General features: G+C 38.2%; 1 protein-coding gene across 1 annotated transcript; it reads left to right on the plus strand.

Moving 5' to 3' along the window:
- Positions 1-2002: 2002 nt before the first annotated feature.
- On the plus strand, positions 2003-22421 carry LOC106168506 (uncharacterized). Its single transcript, XM_013547592.2, has 7 exons — positions 2003-2198; positions 13893-14504; positions 14979-15719; positions 16053-16244; positions 19096-19189; positions 19608-19824; positions 20209-22421. Exons 1-7 carry the CDS (start codon positions 2177-2179, stop codon positions 20287-20289), a joined length of 1959 nt encoding a protein of 652 aa, XP_013403046.2. The 5' UTR covers positions 2003-2176; the 3' UTR covers positions 20290-22421.
- Positions 22422-23094: the final 673 nt, after the last annotated feature.

Below are 23094 nucleotides of genomic sequence, written 5' to 3' on the forward strand. Positions count from 1 at the left end.
TTTGCTATTCTTCTGAGTAATAATGCTGAAACAATACTGAAAACAGTTGAGACTGTTATAAGAATTTCAAACACTGTTGCATGTTATTATTTTGAGTGCATGTACACTATATGTAACTTTTATTGGCGACAATATCAAACTTGAGCGGACAAAGATTTCCTTATAGCTTTTGGCAGTAATGCGTCAACAACCTCTTATATAAGGTCATTCGGGGGAGAGGGGAGGGCGAATGAACTGGAGAATAACCCTTTTTTGTCAACTCAAGGGGGGGGCTTTAGGGGCACACATTGGAAAACCTATAGCTCGACTAACAAAAGTATGTCTACAAAAAAAAAAGAGCCACTGCGTGTACAATGTGTATGTGTGTGAGGTGGGGGGGGGGGGGTGAAGTGGTCTGTTTGACCTCTCATGGACGTGACAGAAGTTGGCAAGCATGTAAGAACATTCAAGAATGTACTTATACTCTACGGATAAATATCTTTATATCTCATTTCTCTGCTTGGTTATGAGACCATCCTGTATTTAAATTTGATCATGTGTTTAACGGTAGCGGTTTAGCGGGAGACTGATTCCACTATGCTTCATGCAGGGGCTCACGCAACTGCACATCGAAGATTAAGAGAAAGTCCGATTTCTCTGCTCTTAGCTCGTCGTTCGGTTTTTACGAAAAATTGCACAAAAAGCTAGCGTATAGGCAAGTACTCCATCCTGAATTCACGTATTCATACGTGTTAGGTACCGGTTTCGAAAAATAAAACGTCAAGAGTGAATTTATCTAAACGTGCGCGATCTGATGCAAATGTGTCTTGCTATATTTGAAAATGAGGCCATTGACTTCTGTGAAGTAAATCATCTCTTTGCTCGTTCTAAATTATGATCTTTTTAATCATCTTGTAATTTAAGAGTTTATCTCTGTGTAAACACAGACTAAAATATGAAATATGACACGGCCTTATCTGCGTGAGAAGAATATACAAAACGTTTTCTTCTTTTGTTACGATAATTCTGCCAACGTCTCTTGGGTTTATTGTTAGCGTAGTGTAGACCTAATGTTGTCCAGGTCAGGATTCGGGTAATGCCATTTCATTTCCTGGGGCGTATTGGTACTAGACCAGATTCTCAAAGAATGTTTTAAGTCTGCAGTGATAGCGGTTGAACTGTCCTTGGTTAAAGCTAGATTTAAGTTGAATCCTCACTAGGTTAAATTATACATGTAATTTCATTGTATCCCACTTGGATCAGATTTAGATTTTTTTACAGTTTCTCTGGAGGACCGTGACGTCATATGTACCTGTAACTACATGGGATTGAAAAATTTTGTTTACATGTAAATGCCAGTTCTTAAATTTTGGAGTCCGGGTGTTTTTCAAAAAGTGAGGTGTATTCCCCTTTATGGTGAAACATGACAGCATCTTAAAAGAATGCCAAGTTAAAACAAATTTGGGGTATTAAAAAAAATCATCATGGAGGCTTAGAAATAAATATTGAATGTCGCTAATACATTTCATTATTCTGCATTATCCTAATTCAACAGCAAAATCTAAAATAACGTTAAGAATTAACGTGTTTATATTTGCGAATATGTTACCTATAGTACACAATTCTAAAGCTTTAGATTTCTGTTCTGTAAATTAATTAAGCACGTGATTTAGGACAAAGAACCAGCAGACGTTCTTATCTGAACTTCCCCCAACCTAGCTGTTTTTTTTTTTTTCTTTTTTTTAAATCTATCAAGGGACAAGAAGTAGGGGGCGGCTGCGGCTTAATTCCCTCACACAGGTTTATAACCCCTCGTACTGCAGCATAAAACACTAACATTTGATAATAAATTTTAGTAAAACTCATGAAACTTTTACGCATTGCTATTTTTAGTCGGTGAAATCCCTAAAGTCAGACTAATGGTATGGACTATGTTCTCCGCCAAAACTGGGACAACGCACCATACATTCGCACACACAAGCGTCTCATGCCAAAGTTTAATAAGATCCGCTCTCGCTCAAATCCTACGTCATGAGTAATCTTGGAGGAAGTAGGTCAAACTGGTGCTTGTACATTTCATTTGCTCATTTCACTGCACAGTCATAACGCCAGCTCTGCCGAGGGGAAGATGCTGTCAGATTCTGAGGATTTGTACCAATTATTCTAGGATATCAAGGAAAACAAAAACGACACCAATATGAGGAGTAAAGGAAAAGGAGGTAGGTGAATGAAGTGGGCTCTTAGTTTCTTTGTAAGCGAGACCAGTATGGAAATATTTTATTTACAAGAAGTCGATGTAGACCTGATGAGTGTCGCTACACAGCGGCTTTGTTTCAGCGCGGTGGAGCGCAGGCGGTTTTACGTTGCGACTGGATCTGGTTAACACTTCCCCGCACCTCATGTTTGCGTGTTTACGAGGCCAAGTTTACTCTAACTGAGAGAATTTTCATTCATTTCTTGCCGCCCGTGACAAGATAAGTTAAAAGTTTGTTAACTGGCAAATATATTTCTAAGATGTCTTGTTTAGAACCATGTATTCGACCACTGTTTAATATTTTATCCACGACACCCCCAAATTGATCACACCTGTTGATACTTTGAAGGGAAGTCTGGATAAACACGTGCGTTTGTCTGTTCAGTTTCAATGTCAACAATGATATTTTGATCTGCCTTAAACACTAGTCTTCTCTAGTTCCTTAAAGTAATTGATTGTACAAAATGATGACAAATTATCCTTGACATTTTGTGTCAACGTAAAGAATTTAACATTAACTTGTCATTCTTTTTTGCACATGATCTTTATAACATAATCTGTTTTAATGTAGAATCGGTATTTGTCATCGTTTTTATAAAGCAGTTTTTATTGCTCTAAATTTTTTTTCGCTCAGATATTTGACTTCAAAACAGTTTGGCTGTATCAATTGTTCTGTCTGTCTGTCTGTCTGGGCAGTAAATACATAAATTTTAAACTTTTAATATTCAAATAAAAGACAGTGGGGTTCAGTGTAGTTATCTTAGGTAGATATAGACCACGCCAGAAGGCGCTAGACTGGCTTAGTATAAATACATGCCGAGTCAGCACGAAGAGCAATGGGATCTGAGCGTCTAATCTACGAAATTAATACAATCAAGATTCTTGATACAATCCATAAGTGTTTATGAGCGAGATTTATTTCATGATTAATTTCTTTGTCAGTAAACATTATACGTATTCCATATTCCCACAAAACAAACACAGGGTAATGATGTCATTAAATGGTTTTTGATATCATAAATGCCTTGAACGAGGTCAAAACTGAGCTAGGCTAGATGGTCGAGGCTGATCAAGAGCGCGCCTCGTACGATCGTCTTGAGAGATCCAGCTGGGGTTATAATCTTCACATTCTCTCATTCTGATGTCAGTAGATTTTAAAATACTATACAAAATTAAAGTATAGATACAATAAATTAGTTACAGACCTCTAGCGGACCCTGTGGTCAGAGTGCACCCTCATCCTTGATTCAAAAATGAATGCGAAAACACGTTGTCAACATGTACCTAATATATAGGTAACTGTTGAAAGGACTTTGTGACTTGTCTACCACGGTGAAGTACTGAGAAAAAAAGCTCCACGATTGCATAGACACGTATTATAGCCTATTATAAAAAATATTGGGTTTGCGCTCAAAGCCACATTGATGTTATTTGTTAATGCTAAACACGGATTGCATAATTCATCGTTCGTTCTGAAAGGAAAGGACGTCTTAATGACAGTATGGCAGAGAGGGCCAGCATCAGCTCCTTCTTGTTTTTGACTTGGGTGTGTTTTATAGGGAGAGAGAGAGAGAGAGAAAGACCTGATGTGTGGCAAAGCGTGTCTTAAACCATCTTTCTTCTGACGCAGCTCGAGTGCAAAATTATTCACAAAGACTGTTATGTTTAGGGCCAGTGAATGATGTCGTGTCATTTTACAATTACTCCCCTTGTGTTTTTGTCCATCAGCATGGTAGCACTGCGTTTTGTTACTTTTCATGATTTTCGATCTCAGACTACGTATTGTTTTCTTGTTCAAAATTGGAATTCACTGTACGATTGTATGTGCTACACGTAGACTGTTCTTTTTTTACGCATTACAGTACATTTTACTGTATAGTTCATCATAATATAGGCTACAATGCAGTGAATATAGTAGTGGAAAAATTCAGACTCCCGAAATGTTTTTGTGGGTGTCGCGTTGAAGTTGATGGGGAAAATGTGACTCACAGGGGGGCGGATTGGGAGGGGTGCGGCAGTTACTGTGACCTTCACATTTCAAATGGGGATCCAGATATCAATATGCATGATAAAAACCTATGGAAACCACCAAGTATACAAACAGACATTGAAATTAGATATTTGCATCCGACATTGGTGGATAAATAAATAAAGGGGAATCTCCGTTTGAAATGTAGTCAACGCATCACCGGTAACTATTGAGTTATAACGTAACAGAAGAGATAACGGCACAGAGAACCAGGATGCCAGAGGAAAGGAGTGTGCCGATTACATTCCAGACAGCGACCTCTAGCAGACCCCTTAATCACGAAATTGAGCCCAGCGATTGATTGCAGTAAGCCGTTAATTTTTGCAATGAAAATAGTGTGTGTGTGTGTGTGTGTGTGTGTGTGTGTGTGTGTGTGAGAGAGAGAGAGAGAGAGAGAGAGAGAGAGAGGTGCACGTGCGACATTCGCATTCTAATTTATATCGACGACCTGCATAATTAAATTAATCAGACATACGGCTCGATTAATGATCAAGCATTTCATACTTTTATAATCCAACACAGATAACATAACATGTCCTGGGCAAAAAAAGCACATTTTATGCCGGATAACCGGCTTCTGAACAATGTAGGGCATATCACGATCCAGATGACGAATGGTCCAGGAACTAAAGGCTTCGACAAGCGTTCAACACAAGCGTTTGTTTTAAATGCAGCTTCAAAATTAATGGCCAGTAAAGGTACAAGCTGTAACCCCAGAGTCATCATTATCCCTCTAACTCAAAAAGAATGACCAATTGCTCGTGGTCACGCACGTATAGGACATCTACAAGTCATCCAAAGTGTGTGAAGGGGAAGGTGGGGGGGGGGGTCATCTTCAAAGCGCCTCTTCGATACGTTTTTCACAGATCGTGAATGAAGTTTCATTTGGCTTTACATTTTTCTCTTTTTTCATCAGTTGATTTATTTATTTATCTATTTAAGAGCCATATAGATAGAGCGACTTTACGTGTGTCCTTGAGATGCTGCCGTTGCCTAATGACCCTACCCCAAAACTTCTGATGTACTTTCGTTATGCTGTTTACGTCAGATAAACAACGCGCGATTCACGGAAATGAACCGGGAAGAAAATATGTAAATCAACGTGATTGGTGCTTTGAAAAGTGTAAGACTTAAAATATCTGGAAGCTTAATTTTAACAGAAATATGCTCCTTACATGAATATAATACCGAGTAGTATCACAATTAATTCGGCACATTGGATTTAAATTGAATAATTTGAAATTAAACCAAATGTCACCATGTCAATCATATACATGTACATGTCGTTCGGTTGACATACTAGTAGCAGACGTCTGTTGCTGTGACTGGGCATTCCCCAAATTTATTTCACTGAGCTTGCCTCAGGGACCAACATTAAATCAATGGAAGCATTGTTCATAAAATAATATTACAGTAGCAGACAGTGTTACAGTAGAGAATTACGGGGTCAGTTTTATGACTTAAGCAAAACAGCATTCATTATTTGACCGTAGCAGTGGGTAACGTCCCTGTGTGGCGAATAAGGACCTCGTCTAAAAATCGGTAAGTATAAATAAAAGCACGGTTTTGTTCAAGTGGACACCTCAAATTCTAAAACAAATCGCGTTTTATATCAATATAAACAAGTCGTCGAGAGAAGTACTGAAGAAGTCACCGAGAAATGTCAAAGTGCTATTGCGCCATAGATATTCGTATTATACGGTATAAAACAAACAGGAATATTGCCGAAAGAAAACTGGAGACCAAGAAAACTGGACTCACTATTAGGGTTTGGAAGATTTCCAAGGAAGTGGTGATATTTTTCAGCGTAATGTATGAATCACACTTGAAACGCTTGTTGTTTAGAGTGTGTCAACCCAAAAAAATATTTGTTAATAATTTTTTTCATTCACGTATCTAAAATAGATACCACCAGTCATCTGAGAGTACGTGTACTAAACAGATCAAAACTCTTTATTAGCGTACACTGTTGATGAATGTATATGTTGATGTCGCTGTTCATTTCTTTCCATCAGGCCTTGTTGTGCCTATACTGGAGACAGAGAGGGTGAGGACAAGGAGCTCCACTCCTCTCTGTTCTTCGCTTTTGCGTGGCAACCATGCTATAAACAGGTCCAACCTGGTAAGGAAACACCTACGCCTGTCCACAAATCGATATTCGATCCAGCTTAACCGCGGTTTGATGAAAACCGCACCGCCACTGTCATGCTTAGAAATGAAGAAAAAAGTGGACACACCATGATGCATTCTGTAAACCGACTTGATTATTTTAACTCTACTAATTAAGCCTTTGAAATAACCAAACTTTGAAAGACCACACCCTCTGAAATTAAAAAAAAACGTTTCTGTTTAACAAATTAAGTTATTTTATCTCTATAGAACTGAGTCAGTTAAGTGGCATTAAATCGGCCGGTTTAACTCCGAGATTCTATCTTGGACATGGCGAGACAAGTGATTACCGGATGAGATGACTTATCTCTCCAATAGTACGTGATGTATGATAAAGAAAATTAAACATTTCATAAAAACTAGAGCTAATTACTCACGACTCCGCTGTGCATCAGATATACCTTTACTTATTATACGTGTGTCAGTGAGTAAGCACGCGCGTGTGGGGAAAGGAAATAGATAGCACGCGCGCGCGCGTGTGTGTGTGTGTGTGTGTGTGCCAGAGGGGAGAGTACCCCCATATGGGTCTTTAAGAAATCTTCATCACTGATGTAATTCGTTGTCTTGCAGTATAATGTAGGCCTTTACCTAGTAAAAATGAAAACCAGAAGCGGTAATACAACTGGTAGGTGTAGAAGTCTAAAGCAGAATGGGTCTTTCATGGATGACGCAGAGATATGATTTTTTTAGTCATTGATTATTCATTATTTTCGGAGACAGAGGCAGAAATGTGTGTGTGTGTGTGTGTGTGTGTGTGTGTGTGCGTGCGTGCGTGCGTGGGTGCGTGTGTGTGTGTTTGTGTGCCCTGCTGCAAATTGTAAAATATTTCACGTGGTTTTCTTTGCTTTTGCCAGTACAATCAGGAAATGCGCAAACAATGCATCTATAGTCAACAGAAGTGATTTATGACCGCAGTAAATACTACCACGCATTTCATTGTATGAAGAACAACAGCAGAGTACGAAGAAGCAAGCATTTTTTCAGGTCGTGGACCGCAGTCTATATCTGCCATAAATTTCTATTAATTTTAATGAATCCATGTGGTTAAAAAGCCCCGTTCTAGTTTAGTTTAGTTTAAAAAAACACTGATTCTAAATATACAATGTAAAATAAATCTATTGCTTACTTAATACGATATTTGAAAAGACTTCTGTGAATAACTTCTTAATTTAAAAATGAAATTGTTTATGGGTGAATTTCTTCATTCTTTTTGTTTGAAGAGTAAAATAAAACTCAAAGCTGCAAGTTTAAACTGACGATTTGTCTAATTCTTGTAAGCCAGTGCGTTTCCTTAGTTGTGTTCGCTTATTACAGCGTAAATGCACTGTGGAAATTAAAAAAGACAACCTGACCTCTTCTGGTGCACATGTGTAATTTTAAGATAATCAAAGGCATTCTAACTTAATTTTATAACTGAATTATAAAAGGTAATGACATATAGTGATAATGAGAGCACGCTTCTTACTTTTTAGTTACATGTACTTATTAGCCGTCAGATTCAGTGGGTCGAACTTGATAACTTTATTTAATCGCCACCCTATTTATCCGTTAAAACGCTCTTGCTTGTATAAACAAAGTTTTAAACATGCGACGTGAATACCATGCTCATGGGGGTATATCTTTGCACTGAAATGTAGTGTAGTTGGTGGTTTGTTAGCTGGGGAAGATTTAAAATCTTATATAAGACCAAACCTCTTCTAACCCGCGTGGACCACCAATAATCATATTGTATTTTATCATATTGTATTTTATACAAGCCTTGTAAATATAAGCTGGGCGGCTAAACAGAATATAGTCTACAGAAGGCATGACAGACAGTGACAAAATCCCGAAAACTGATAGACCGCAAGATAAATCTGTACACGTTTTTTCCCCTCTTATCTATATGAATGCTGTATTTAATGGTTCACTCGCATGCTGGTTTACATTAGACTTGCTGCTACTGCACTTTGCTCCACCGCCTTGATATCTGGCATAAAAATCCCATTGCTGAGACCTGAAAGTGGCTTATATGCTAGTGTAGAAAGTTTTTATTTATTTTACTATTAGATCTTGGTTATATAAACATCTAGAAATTCACTCTAATCTCCGGTACCACAGCCCACATGTGATGCTGGTGTTTATTAGAGTACACGTGTAAGAGTAATATTTCCGAATTTACTTTATTTTGCTTTGCTTTAAAATCATTGCAAAACTCACATTGGCCTACGGTACAACGTATGTATGGAGTCGTTGGAATTTAGGCTAATCTATACGGTAAAGTATTTTTTATAACCAATTTATATGTATTTCCTGAACGGACCCCAAATCTAGCTTAAGCACGAGCTTTGGGGTGTTTGTATTATGCCGACATGTTTTGGGCACTAAATAATGCACGGCCCACGAGCCCGATGTACACGACAGCATGCGAGCGAAAACGAGGGGGGTACCAGTGCATTATTTGTCATACATACAAAGGAAAATGGTACATGTTTCCCACCCAAAATAGACTACGTTGATATCACCGCGCTAATATCACCGCGTATGGGGTCAGCCCCTCGGTATGTAGATATAAAACGCCAGTCACTGCACGAGAAAAAGAGAGAGGGAAGTGTGGAAAGGAGAGAAACCTCGTCCAAGCCACATACAGTCACCATAAATCCTATTTTATTTGAATAAAGACCGCTGTTACTGTTAGTTGAGTCACTTGTCAGTCGACTGTGTAATTTTTTAACATACTGTGATGACCATCTTAAAAGCCCACCGATGGCCATCTGTTAACATATTTTTACTACGGTGACTCCGTTCTTATTACTGATGTTTACCTGACAGTGTGCTCACGCGATAAAATGTTAATCGCGATTTACTGGCTTACTGTGCTTTTATTGTACTTGGTCCGTTAGTAAGGCTCTATATCTTTTTTCCATCCTTTTGTTAAAAATATATTTTATTAGATATGTGATGTAAAAAACAAGAAATTGATTGACGTTTTTCAATGTGTACACATATGCACCCACATACACATATGCACGCGCATACACATACAAGGCTTCTACCATACGGCTTTATAGAACGTGTGAATAATATTCATACCGTATAACACTTACATGGTGCGTAAAAACTTTTCTATTATAAAGCATTTTATCTGATTCTTAAGAATCTGGCCAAATTATTGCACCCGTCATTTCTATGACTCTCCAACCACCTTGTGTCAGCCGCGCCTATATATTACGTGCAGTACGGGGGCCGATGGTTTGATAGTAGAAATCCCGGAACAAGACTAGTAAAAATCAGACGGGTATTGTATGCTTCATACCATCAGTATACTCGCCGAGGGCCGAGGCGTTTCAAGTAATACGGACTGCGTCTGAATAACGGACTGTCCACTTTAGATATGTGGAATAAATAAATGGGGTTCCTTTATGTGCTTCATCACGCTCAGAGCTTTGTAAAAAGAAATCACAAATAATGCCCGCCTTATATCCAAATGAAGAAAAGTCAGTGACACCTTACATGATAAAAAAATAAAGGAATGCTTTTGTGTATGGTTTTTCCATATTTTGTTGGCGTTATTTTTGGACATGTTTGTGCTTTAGTTACATGTGTAAATTGATGTGTTTGTAGAAAATGTTGTCCTTGGTTTCTTCATGTCGGTTCGTTCATTTTCCATATACATGGGTATTATATATAATATAATTAATTCCATATATCTTTTTTTTGCTTGGCTTTTTAACTTTCTTTCTTCCTTCTCGCCCCTTTGTTCTCTTCTTTTATTTCTTCCTATTCTTTCTGTCCCACATTTACTCAACCATTAGCTCCTAAAAATATGTTTTTTGGTCTTCCGAAATCTTTAAAATTGATGGAGTACCACGGGTTTCTTTCGCCTTAAAAAATCTTTACAGACTAAACACTAGATAAAATTTAATAAATTGCATTAATCATTTATGTGGTGATACATGTATGCATATATGTACCAGTGTTTGTAACAGTAAAATTATTTACCAGATATTTAACTCTATAAACCAGGGGAGAGTCGGGGGGGGGGGGCACGAGACCCCCCCCCCCCCCATTTCCCCTTCGATTTCTGAAAACAATCACATCAATCTTGAAATTCGAATTTTGACCAGCTGAATCGTTCTAAACCGTACCAAATGCCACCGTTCGCCCTCTAAAATACCAACATTTTCCGTGGCCCTTCAACAGGCCCCGAACCCCGCGCCAAGGGGGGGGGGGGGGGGGGGTCGGCCTTTCATTACCAAAAACGGACCCCCCTTTCAAGTAATCCTAGATCTGCCCCTGTTTACAGTGTACACGCCGATTCGACACAAGTTGTACAACTTGCTGAATTACTCATCAAAAATCAAGACAACTTATGCTAGTGTATTATTTACAAGGGAAGGACTGCAATGTTACAGCTTCTGCAGAATACTAGCTGTAATTTTGTTGACGTGTGTACAGGATTAAACAACTCATTAAGTGTTTGTCCTTGACCTTCAAGACGCCTTCGATTGTTACTAGCAAAGTCAATATCAACTTTCAACCAGGAAGAAAAAGCATAGGTCTACAGTTTGACACACGAAGTGCCGCTGGCCGTGAACCAACATAATTTAACAAGAGTTTCTTATAACCCAAAATTTCTGTGCCCTTAAAGAGTATTCGAGTGATCCCACCTGACTGAGCATACTGTGGTATTTGGCAGCCGTTTTCCCACTGCCAGTGGACTTTAATGATTTGAAGCTGCCTGTATATGCATGTAACTTTAGTCGAGCCTCGCTCCGTTTTGGTGACATGCACTTCGTAATTTATGTGGGGTAAATCCGGAGTAAATCAGAGAGACGTTTTTTTCGTACTTTTTAACAGGGTGAGCCCATGTGACAATTTAAGCCAAATATAAACAGACGCTCGAGTTTTAGATGGAACGCTCTGTGCCTGTCAGAAAATTTGTCTGTAACGTGGTACATGTAATAAAGGAGTGACGGAGTAGGTGGAAAGAAAAGACTGGCGAGGCCTATCCCATATAATGAGCTGTAACCTTCATTTTAAAGCGTGGTTTTATTAAAACAAAAGTGGCTTGTTTAATACATGCAATTCATAATGCATCACCTCTGGAAGGAAATGTTCCTACTTTTTTTCGTCCTGTCTAATTTAACAGCGGTCATTAATTCTGCGAATTAAAAAATACCTTTTCATATCCCTTGTCTATATATGGAAACGCCTTTAAATTCTATCTTCCTTGATGGATAGCAGAGTAACTGATTTAGAATTAAAAGCCTTTGGGTTTAAACAAACAAGTATGCTCCTTTATTTTGTAAATGTGTTCGTAGCGCGCCCATGTAATGTCGCATATTCCTATTTGTTTGAAAATTGTCGGCAAAAAAAAGTAATCATGAGAATTACGTTACTGAAATGATTTTGATAATGTGCAGTGTATTACTCCCCATGCCAAACGTAGGCCTACATGTTTTACTCTTTCTCATGCAATCAAAAATAAAATCAATTTTGAAATGAAATGTCCAGATATACTTGTCTATGTTTATATGGCCTCTGGTAAATTCGAGTGAACATTGCATAGAATTTTCCCAATGCCTCTTTTTGTTTTAGGTAAGGAGTGGTTGTCACAACAACTGCAGGACTTAATGCTTTTTTTTATTATATTGGAAGGTGGCACATGTATAACATTTTATTAAAATACAACTACATATTTCGACGTCGTCGCAAAAAGCGCTTATTCGTTTTTCACAAACGCATCTACGTCTATCTAGACCCTTGCTGTCCTTTAACAACTATTAACATTTGGGTCAATTAGTGACAGTATAGTGTAAAAAATGAAAATGAAAAACTTAACATGTTAGTCAAAGTACGTAGAATCCGAACAGTTAAGAGAACCTTTATGTGAGGCAAAAATATATATTAAAATTTTTTGTAACCCACTGACCATATGGAGAGATGAAAGATGTTCTTATCCATGGATTTCATAATTAAAATGGCTTGTAAGGGATTTGATTACTCTGCTGTTAATTTGAAGTGTCTGTGACTTGGATTTCAATCCAATTTTAAAGTTCAGGTCCGATTTTAAAGTAACACATGTAAATCACTCCTACTAGTCTTATGCAACTCATATAAAGCCCACGTGCCGATGAAAAAACCAAATTAATCATTCGATCAACCAAGAACCTTCAAGTTTCTGGTCGTAATTTTCCTTCCATTCTGTTCGAAAAGTCCGCAAATTTCGTAGTTAGGTAGGGGCGAATCCAGGATTATTTGAGGGGGATCCGCATGTGCAAAGCCGACCCTCCCCCCCCCCCCCCTTGGAGTGGGGTTAGGAGTCCCGTGAAGGGCTTTTGTTTAATTATGTGTGTACACGACCAGTGGAACTTCGTGTGTCAAACTGTAGACCTATGCTTAAAAATTTCCTCCTGGTTGATAGTTAATGTTGACTTTGCTGGTAACAATCGAAGGCGTCTTGAAGGTCAAGGACAAACACTTAATGAGTTGTTTCATCCTGTAAACACGACAACAAAATTACAGCTAGTATTCTGCGGAAGCTCTAACATTGCAGTCCTTCCCTTGTAAATAATACACTAGTTTAAGTTGTCTTGATTTTTGATGAGCAATTCAGCAAGTTGTACAACTTGTGTCGAATTGGCGTGTACACTGTGCACAGGGGCGGGTCCAGGATTACTTAAAGGGGGTCCGTTATTTTGGGAATGAGGGCCGCCCCCCCCCCCCCCACCCCCACCTTGAAGTGGTATTCGCGGCCCTTCAGCGGGCCCCGAAAATTTTTGGTATTTTAGAGGACGAACGGTGGCATTTGGTACGGTTTTGAACTATGATTCAGCTAGTCAAATTTTTAACTTCAAGAGGGGACCATTGGTGTGATTTTTTTTCAGAAATTGGACCCCCCTGTATGACGCATTACTGCTGTGCACGCAATAATATTATTCATATGAAGTTTGGCGAAAACGACCGAGTGTAAGAGAAGAATGTATTTATTAACGTGACATGTGAATATATAAATATATGAATCACCTGTTCGCGTGGGCTTACAAGTCACCGAACTTTGCACATTTATCAAAAACATCAGGTTAAGGTTATAACAAGAACAAACACGGTTAGATATATGATAATACAGTATATACAGTAGTACAGTAGTTATTTATGGTACACTATGTATCTTTATTTGTCTTTGTGATATGTGACGCAGAAAGATAACCGAAAATATTTGTTCAAATACCAAGTATCAATTTTTATGATAAATAAATATACACATATAGCTCATACATTTAAAAGGCAATACTGTACTAGAGCTGCCTTATAGGAAATAGTGAGGGCCATCTTTTCATCGCACACATTCCTTGAGAACACCTACATGTATGGTGTATTTTAAATCTGCATTGATTTTAATCTTGCCCTGTGACATATAATAAAGGTGCATAAATACATAGATCACCAATCAATTTAATTATTGCCACTGTTTTCCAGGGGATGGCATCTCATTCATTGGCTACAACGCCATACGCCAGCTCTCTTTATTGCTGGATCCTCATGACGCATTCGGCAATGATTGGAGAATGCTGGCAGACATATTGGGATTCAGTTTCCAAGAGATCCGAAAACTGGAACGAGAGAATGAACCCACCAAGGCCTTGTTGTCTATCTATAGCGGTAGATGTGGCCAACCAGGAAGACAGTTCGTGGATAATTTGTATCAAGGGGCAATGTCTATGGGACGGACAGACGTTGCAAACGTTCTACAGGATATACTGGATAAGTATGACAATCACAAGGCACCTGTACCTCACAGCATTAACACACTGCCTGTAACTGACACAGAAAAAACGGCACCGTCCGATGAAATTCAAAAAGATCCTGTTGGCTGGACGCCTTCTTGCCATAAAGAGGGAGACTTAGAACCTGAAATAGGCAGCACGCAGGATAAAGACGTCAAGTTACTGAACATTAAAAATGCAAATGAACACAATATACCAAATAACTGTCCGACGTCTCCTGAAGATAATTCTCTGGCAAACGAATTTTGCCAGCCAGTGCCAAATGATTGTGACAATGGAGACGACACATGTGTATTGGAGCTCGGTAAGGAATCTCCTTCTATATAATAACACCTAACAAAATGAGAACGACTTATGGTCATGTAGTGCTGCTTATGGAAGTTCATGCTTTGCATGAATGGTCAAGATTAAAAGGCGCAGATATATGTTCAAATTCTATCAATATTATTCAGTCAAATTACACACAATGGAGAATGGAAGTGTCACCCCCTGAATCAGAGTAATCAATAATCAAAGAAGTCAGATCTTGAGTATTTATAATGCCTGGTCTTCATTTTTTTTTTTTTTTTTTTTTTTTTGTGTGTGTGTGTGTGTGTGAAATTTGATGTTAATAAAATGATACCAGGAGCATATCATTCCACATTCATTTATCTCCCCCAAAGTATTGGTTCAGTAGGGGTGACACTTCCATTGTCCATTGTGTGTACTTAGTAGTATACACACTGACTAAAGTAGTCAACGGTTGGTAATTGTATAATTGCTACAAATGATTTTTTAGAACCAGGTTTTGGTGAAGAACCACTGCCGCCGAGCGTACCTGAACTATGCAGCCTTCTGCGCGCAGAATGCAGAGCATGTCTCGTGCGATACCTCCAATCCCATCTCCCTTCTAAAACCAAGAACGTGGCCAAAGTTCTGCGCGAAAAGAAGTATCGAGAAAAAATAGAGACTCTCAAAGAAAACAGCATTATTACAGAAGAGGAATTTGCACTTCTATATCCTGCGCAAGGGGTTCAGTGTGACGTCACTGAATTGGACTTGCCTCTCCTAGTGGTCCTCATTAGGAACATTACCCGTGGGGTCAAGATAAAATGGGATAAAACACCCCAAGAATTTGAGATCTCAAAATCGGACGATGTGCTCCGAATAAGAGCGTTCTATCCTCTGATTAAACAAGAATCTGCAAAAACAATGGACCTGGAGGAATACGATGAGTTGTTTGTTGGTGTTTCAGAGCCCCTCCGGAGAATGGGGGCTAACGTGGACAATTTGGTCAACTATAGAAGAGACAGGGTGACCCTAACTGATCCGGAGATTGTGGAAAATCTTGAGGAACAGAACCAGGGAATCAAAAGACTGACGGAAATCGTTCATAAATACGGGAAACTTGGATTAGTTCTTGGTGTTGCGGTGCTACTTGTTATTATGGCAGTTATAGTGTATGTTGTGTCTGCGCCCAAAACGGAGTTTCCGACTATAGAAACGCCATGCAGAAAGAATATTGAACTTATAAAAAACCGTGAGTGTAGTCTCATTATACAATTTATCACATCAGAGCCTTAAAATCACATTGAGGTGGGATGTGCTTTGCTCACCTGGACAAAAATGTCGCGTAATCGTCGGTCCATTGGCCTCTATGATATAGAATTAGTCCCTCGATGATGTAAGTCATTATTGTAAGTCTAATGTTTTGGTTAAAAAGTGAGCTCAAAGCAATGACAAATCACTTAAGGCCCTTCCGATCTTTTTTAAAATGTAGTACAAAAGAGTCGATACACTTTGATGTTTACATTTCGATATTTGTATATTTGTGTATATGTATACAGTATTTTACTGTTTATGTTTTTTTCAGACACGTATATCCAACTGATGCCAAGAGCTGGATGGAAAGCTCGATATCCATCTGGCGAGCGAGACAAGCTCGTCTTGCCAGCGCACCGAGTTATTATTGCTCACACTGGCGGCCTCTACTGTGGTCCCACAGAAACTCAGAAATGCTGCGAGTATGTAAAATCTATGCAAGATGATCACATGGATGGGAGAAGTAAGTAGTATATAAATATTTTTAAGTTTCTTTGAAAGATTTTTTTTTTTTTTGGGGGGGGGGGGGAGGGGGGGTCACAAAGAAAAGCCCATGCAACTCCGTTGCCCTCGCTCCATTACCGTTCCCGTGCCAGTTGAAATTAATTTTTTCATTTACATCCTTTGAATTTACTTCTTCTTTGGTCTACTTACGTACGCTTAACTTTATTGATTGACAAAGTGACAAATGTCATACTTACATGTTGATAATAATTGTATGCCAATTTGTCATATCCAAGTTTAGGCCCTCATTTTCGCTTTAGAATAAGCCTAATCGTGAACATTTGAAACCTATCTTAAATAAGATTGTGTATTTTTTAGGTAATTTAAGATGGAACAATACAACGACCCATAATTGTCAAGAGCGTATGAGCCTGGAAATTAAATTAAATTCTTCTCATGACATACCTGTATTATCCGAACGTATTTCCTTCTTTTCGTCGTCTGACTGCCAAAGCCCCGAGTTGAAATAGCAAATCATATGAATAATATCTAGAATTGTGGGGAAACTGAAAAACAAGCCCTGCTATAAAAAAGTACTTAAATGGATAAAGCGATGCTCAATGATAAAGAAAATTATTTATTTGTGTCAAAATCCAGAGCGTTTGGCAGGAGGTAGGCACTATATTACTTCAACATGTCATGACTCAAACGCTAGAATTAAATCAGTCGTTAAAAACGTAGGAAACTATGATACAGTTTATTTAAATTGACACTGTTGAGGTCTACCAGGTGTTTTACAAAAATATAATATTTAATGCAGACTATATTTAGCTATAGGAAACCAAAAACCAAAAGCCTGCACAATAATAATAATACTGCCCGCCGAGGGGTTTAGTGGTGATGGTTGGTGAAGAATTATACTTGAGTCAGTGAACACTCAATTATTGATTTTTTTTCTAAAAGAAAAAAGTATAGAAAAGGGAACGCTGAAATCGATTCATCTTTTGTGGATAAGTAAGGAAAACGGGCTTAAGACGTCATCAGTAGTTAAAGTCTGTGTTAGAGATAGCGGCTACGGAGATGCTGCTCATTTTCACAGTTTCACTTTAAAAGTAGTGCCGTAAGTGAGAAGCGCTGATGAAAATGTCGCGTGCGTCTGATGCTATAGTGACTGACGCATTTCCCAATACAATTAATTGACTTAGCCCATCACAATTTTAGCCTTCTTTTCCTATGACACCATGCGTGCAATGAGTGAAAATGTTTATTATTTTGTCCGGAGAACATTTTTAAAGTCTGAAATCCTCAGTGAGCAAAATGTTAATAATGCACGCCCGGGGTCAAAATTTAATTTTATTTTGACCAAAGATAAGTCATTACTAGTTCTATTCCAAAGAATATCACCGCTGATAAATAAAATAAATCCTGAGTCGATCTTGCCATAATGGGGAGTATGTAACAAGTCATTCCCATACCTAGATCGATTTAGCAGGATCGACCCATCTCCGAGAGGATTCTTGCTAAATTGTATTCAGATTAAGCGGCCTCAATGTCTGACACGCCTACTGAAACTGCTAAACGATAATTAATTACACCCTATCAGTTTTAGTAGGCGTGCCAGACATCAGAGCCGCTTTAAGCTGAATGTAATTTAGCGAGAAACCCGTCGGAGATAGAACGGTCTATGAGATCGATCTAGGTATTGGAATGGGGTCTTATTCAAACTGCTGTATATGCAAAACGTCTACTATCATTCACGATTATGATCGCCACCGCTTGCTAATAATCTTCCGTGCTGTGGCTAAAATGGCCCGCTAAACATGTTTGTTTTCCACCCGGCTCTCTGTGCTACGCACGTTTTATATGGTTTGTGATCATAAGAGGTCCACATGATGTGCGCCCACACGCCACCTGTTTTTGCTTCCTCTTATAATCTTGAATGGTCAATTGGTTGCCCTAATGCTTTCCCCGCAAAGTCTTCGCCTTATATAATAAATGAACCTTGAATTGTGAAGTCAAAACAACATTATCAATATTACGATAAAATTCATCTTTACTGAGTATTTAATTAACATGGGACCTTATTTTATTATCTTTTTTTTTCTTTTTGAAGAAATGCTAGACTCCGTGAAGTTTATAATTATTATCATAATAACATTTATTTTATTTTATAAAAGTTTATAATATTGAATTCCAGACTTAGGGAGGTAATGGGCTAAATAATATACAATCCCAGAATTTCATATACTGTATTTTGGCGAGATAAGGAATTCAAGATCCGACACCAACGTCCAATTAGCGTCCGATTGTAATAACTGCGAAATAACAACAGACTCATTGGCAGAAAGAACAGGTCGTTTAAGTTCAAGCCAGGGCTTTTAGGGTCGTTGTTTGACCTTACGAGATCATTGCTAAGAAACCGTTTACGTCAGTGATATAGTAATAGACCGCGTTCAGATAAACCCTAGCTGGATCGATCCATATATGAGGGGATTCTCATTCAAGTGCATGCATTGTAATCAGCTTAATTGTCCAACAGGCCTCCTCGAGTGAAAGAGCTTCCGAGAGCCGAGCACGCACCTTAGTCAATTACCCACTTACTGGTCAAGGAGGCATACCAGACACATAAGCTGATCACATTGACTGCACTCCAGCGAGAATCCCCGCAGAGTTGGATCGATTCATCTAGTTTGAAAGGTTTATCTGAACGCTCCCATTGCCTGCACTTCAGCAAGAATCCCAACAGAGTTGGATCGGTCCATGGGGTTTATCTGAACCCTCTCATAGAAAGCACGCTTAAAGTTGTCGTTCAGATTGCCATTAACACATCTCCGTCAGATCTCTGTTACGTCTTGTATTTCTATTTTCAGAATGGTATGACATCGGCTACAATTTCCTGGTGGCTGAAGACGGTGTGATCTACGAAGGTCGAGGGTGGGATTACATCGGGGCTCACAGCTATCGGTGAGGACACTTCAAGTCCTGATACATGTACTACGATTACAGCATTTGAGTTTGATAATGTTTTTTAGAGACTGCAAGAGATTGACTTCGTCTCTCTCATTGTTTGCTTTCAAGTTTGATTGTTTTCCTGTTGAAAAAATGTCCAGGCTACGGATTAGCCAGTTTTACCACATTTCAAAAATTTTAATTTACCCTTAAAAGGTGAATCTGTACAGCAGCGGACAGGTTGTAGTTTTAATTCAGTGATACTGGCCTGGGTGTATCAAAAATAAATACCATTCTTCATGGGAAAGAAAGTCGAAGACCAGAAGAGGTCTTGCCTGCATTTTGTTAACATCGAAACTATTTCTTTTCAACATATAATCATAGCTACAATATCCTTATAACAGGCATTTCAATCTCTCCTTATACCTTACAGCTGGAACAACGATTCCTATGGCATCGCATTCATCGGTGACTTCCGCTTCCAGGCGCCCAAGGAACGCGCTCTCACCGCTCTCAGAGAATTTCTGAAGTACAGTGTTTATAAGCAGAAACTGTCTCCGGATTATGTCTTGTACGGACAGTGCCAGGTCCGCCCCTTCGAGAGCCCGGGGGAGGAACTCTATAAGATTTTGATGACATGGGACCATTGGGTAAGTAGGTCAGATAGTTGATTGCAATCAGTAGCAATGGGCTCAGGATGATAGAGCTAACAAGTTACGTTGAGCCGGTTCAGAACCTGTGTGTTCATGTACGAGTCTCAAGATTTTAAATCTAGTGTGGTACGAGAAAATGAAACTGTCCTTTTCTCAATACGCAAAATCGTAAGTTTTTAGCATTTTACATGCAGACTCTCTAAATCTTTTCTTGTGTGGCACGTTTTTTGAATTTCTTTCAAAAAAAAAATAGAAAACATGTTCGATTATCGAAAAATGATTTATTGAAGAACTTCACGCGAGGGCTATGATTTGTAGTTCAGTTCAGCAAGTATGTCATATTTATGTATTTATATATTTATTTATGATTTCTTTTTTCAGCAACCGCGCATTGGTACGAACGAGGAACTAAAACTTGGGCCTCACAATAGGACGTCATATTGTGTAGACGATCGGTTGTAACAAAATGTATTAGATGAAAAGCACAACTCGAATGTGTCTGCCGAGACAACTACCACAATCCTCGAGCAGTTCAACATCATTAAGGAAAATGACGTACCGTTGCTTTGATAGTTGATGTGCTCAGCAGGCACATCGAAAAAGACGGCCTTTTGTATATTAAAACGGCAGGTGGACGTCACACCATTAAAAAAAATTACAAGAGGAGCCCGAGGTTTTGTGTGACAAAATACGTCTCACAAAGTTTGTATTTTAGAGTCGATGATATTAAGATACAATATGACTGCCGATGTTGGTTTTATAGAAGAAATATAACAGCAAGTGGTGTGGTTATATGCAACAATGATGAGTAAAAATAAACGACAGCAAAAACAATAGAATGTCTAGAGTCATCACTACCCCACAGGTTGCACTATGCCCAGATATGCATAACATGTATGCATTTATTTCTTAGCATTGCCAAAGGCGGCGAAATTACAGGGACTTGATACTCATTGATGCCATAGAATTTTTAGGCAGGCATGTTCCAGTAGTTTTCGAATGTCAGAGTACTGCTGTTGGATATTTAATTCTGTTCAGGGCTTAGTTATTTTTATTTGAGGGTAAACTGTACACATAGAACTGGCCTAATTTTATTTTCATCTAGTCGCTCAATATAAACGTTACAAAATGGCTGTTTTGTTATCAGCCACTCATAAAGGTAGCAGCAATCAAAATTGAGCATTTAAGGTAACTTTTAAATGGTATTGTCTAGTCATGTATAGAGGAAGCGGCATAGGCTCCAATTTGCTCCATAAACAGTGTTCACAGTATACTACATTGTAAATATAGCTACATGTACATATAAAATGATCAACTGGTTATCCAGTTTGACATCAGATTGCCAAGAATTTTTTATTTTTATTTTTTAGTTTGAATGTTATAGATTGACCTATTATACATTGTCAACAAGAGCGAAGATAGCATAACGTTGTATTATGCTTAATGTTATTCTGCATGGTACTATTAACAGATATTTAGCAAATATTAACTATTTTTAAGTACAAGAAAAATATGCATTCTGCGTACATAGTGGGATCAGTGGCAATAGAACCCTGACAACTGCCTTCTTTTGTATTACTACAAGCGTTGGAAAACAGTGCAGTTTTTTTCACTCACCTTACAAATTGTTTAAAAGTAGGTACTTTGCATGTATATAAAGGTCATTGCAATACGATTAAATGTGTAAGTATTAAATACTGACTTAATGATATTTCATTTTCAGTTCTACAGTGTAATTGTATCTTAATTTACACTGTATGCCCCTTGAGTACTATTTCTGATAAAACACTATGGGTAGTAAGTGTTGTAATTAGTGTTTGGGGTGTGACATATCCCATCAGCCATAAACATTTTCAGCGCTGGAAAATAAAAAAGTCCCATTTGTGTATTGTATTATATTTACAATAGCGTTTGGTCTCAATAAACAGAAGTCCCACCGTGTATTTTGTACACAAGCATGTAAATGTTTAAATATTTTTCAATATATTTTTTATTATCAGTGAAATGTATTCCTTTTCATATATGGGGGCCAAAATTAAGATAAAACTATTTAAGGTCATCTGGTAATATGATAGTTATTTTTTTGGCAATTGCCAAACTTTATTTTAAGAAAGATAGCGTCGTCTTTGTTTTACTTTTAGCATTAAATTACTATAGAACAGTGGTGCTGCCAGTTAGTTTGCAACCTACAAACATAATGTATTGAAGCTTTTCAAGTTATGCACACTCTTTTGTGAAGAAAGTTGACATTTTAAAGTTCCATTACTGCTACCCACTGGAATGTAAAAAAAAGCAATTTGCCATTTAGATGTATGTAGTTGGGATTCCGGGTAAGACATTAAAAAAACCAGAATTCTATTGTAAAAAGGCTTTCAGTGACCACTAGTCGGTTATTACAGGTATATATCACAAGAACACCGTTTAACGAGGAACCAGTCTTCCAAGCATTGCTAGTATTCGTTATGGAATTCAATAGTGTAAACAAAAAAAAACTGTCTCATTCAATTTCCGTGTATTGTTGGCTATAAGACCATTCACTTTTGGTCTGTATGTATTACATCTATCCATGAAATAAATAAATCTAATGATATATATTTACATGTACATTTTAATTACTCCATCCCATTAATTTTTTTTTTTTTTTTTTTTGGGGGGGGGGACAAAAATCTGCATGGCCTATTATTCAATATTGTAATTTACTCATATAATAACAGTCATTAATTGTCCGTTTTTCATAACATCTTTTCTCCCCTCTACAATCTCGTACATATACATTTTGTACGTCCTTATCTACACAAACACATGCTATAAAGTGAATAAAGACGACCAATTCATCGAAAACGTTACTGTTCTATTTCAAATAACGACAAAGGCTCAATTTATACAAGGGATAATAATTCAAATCATGCCGACCATTAAATATTGTAGTTTAAGAACCCATTCCCATACCTAGATCGATCTAGCAGGATCGACCCATCTCCGAGGGGATTCTTGCTAAATTGCATTCAGGTTAAGCGGCTTAGATGTCTGGCACACCTACTGACGCTGTTAAACGATCGTTAATTACCCCCTAACAGCTTTGGTAGGCGTGCCGGACATCAGAGCCGCTTAATCTGAATGTAATTTAGCGAGAAACCCCTCGGAGATGGGTCGATCCTGCTAGTCGACCTAGTAAAGTATTTGTGGGGATGGGGTCTTAAATTATACATACAATTACCGATAAAATATCGTACAGTGCATGCTTGATTGAATGCGACTTCTGTTTCC

This window comes from Lingula anatina, chromosome 3, assembly GCF_051362555.1.
Source record: "Lingula anatina isolate TDL-2025a chromosome 3, LinAna3.0, whole genome shotgun sequence".
NCBI classification, from domain to species: domain Eukaryota; kingdom Metazoa; phylum Brachiopoda; class Lingulata; order Lingulida; family Lingulidae; genus Lingula; species Lingula anatina.

Bases quoted from the DNA above. Each gene is read 5' to 3' on its own strand.
- LOC106168506 (XM_013547592.2), top strand. From the start codon at position 2,177: ATGAGGAGTAAAGGAAAAGGAG. The intron at 2,199-13,892 runs GTAGGTGAATGA...ACTGTTTTCCAG, and splicing joins GAGGAGTAAAGGAAAAGGAG to GGGATGGCATCTCATTCATT. The intron at 19,825-20,208 runs GTAAGTAGGTCA...TTCTTTTTTCAG, and splicing joins TGATGACATGGGACCATTGG to CAACCGCGCATTGGTACGAA.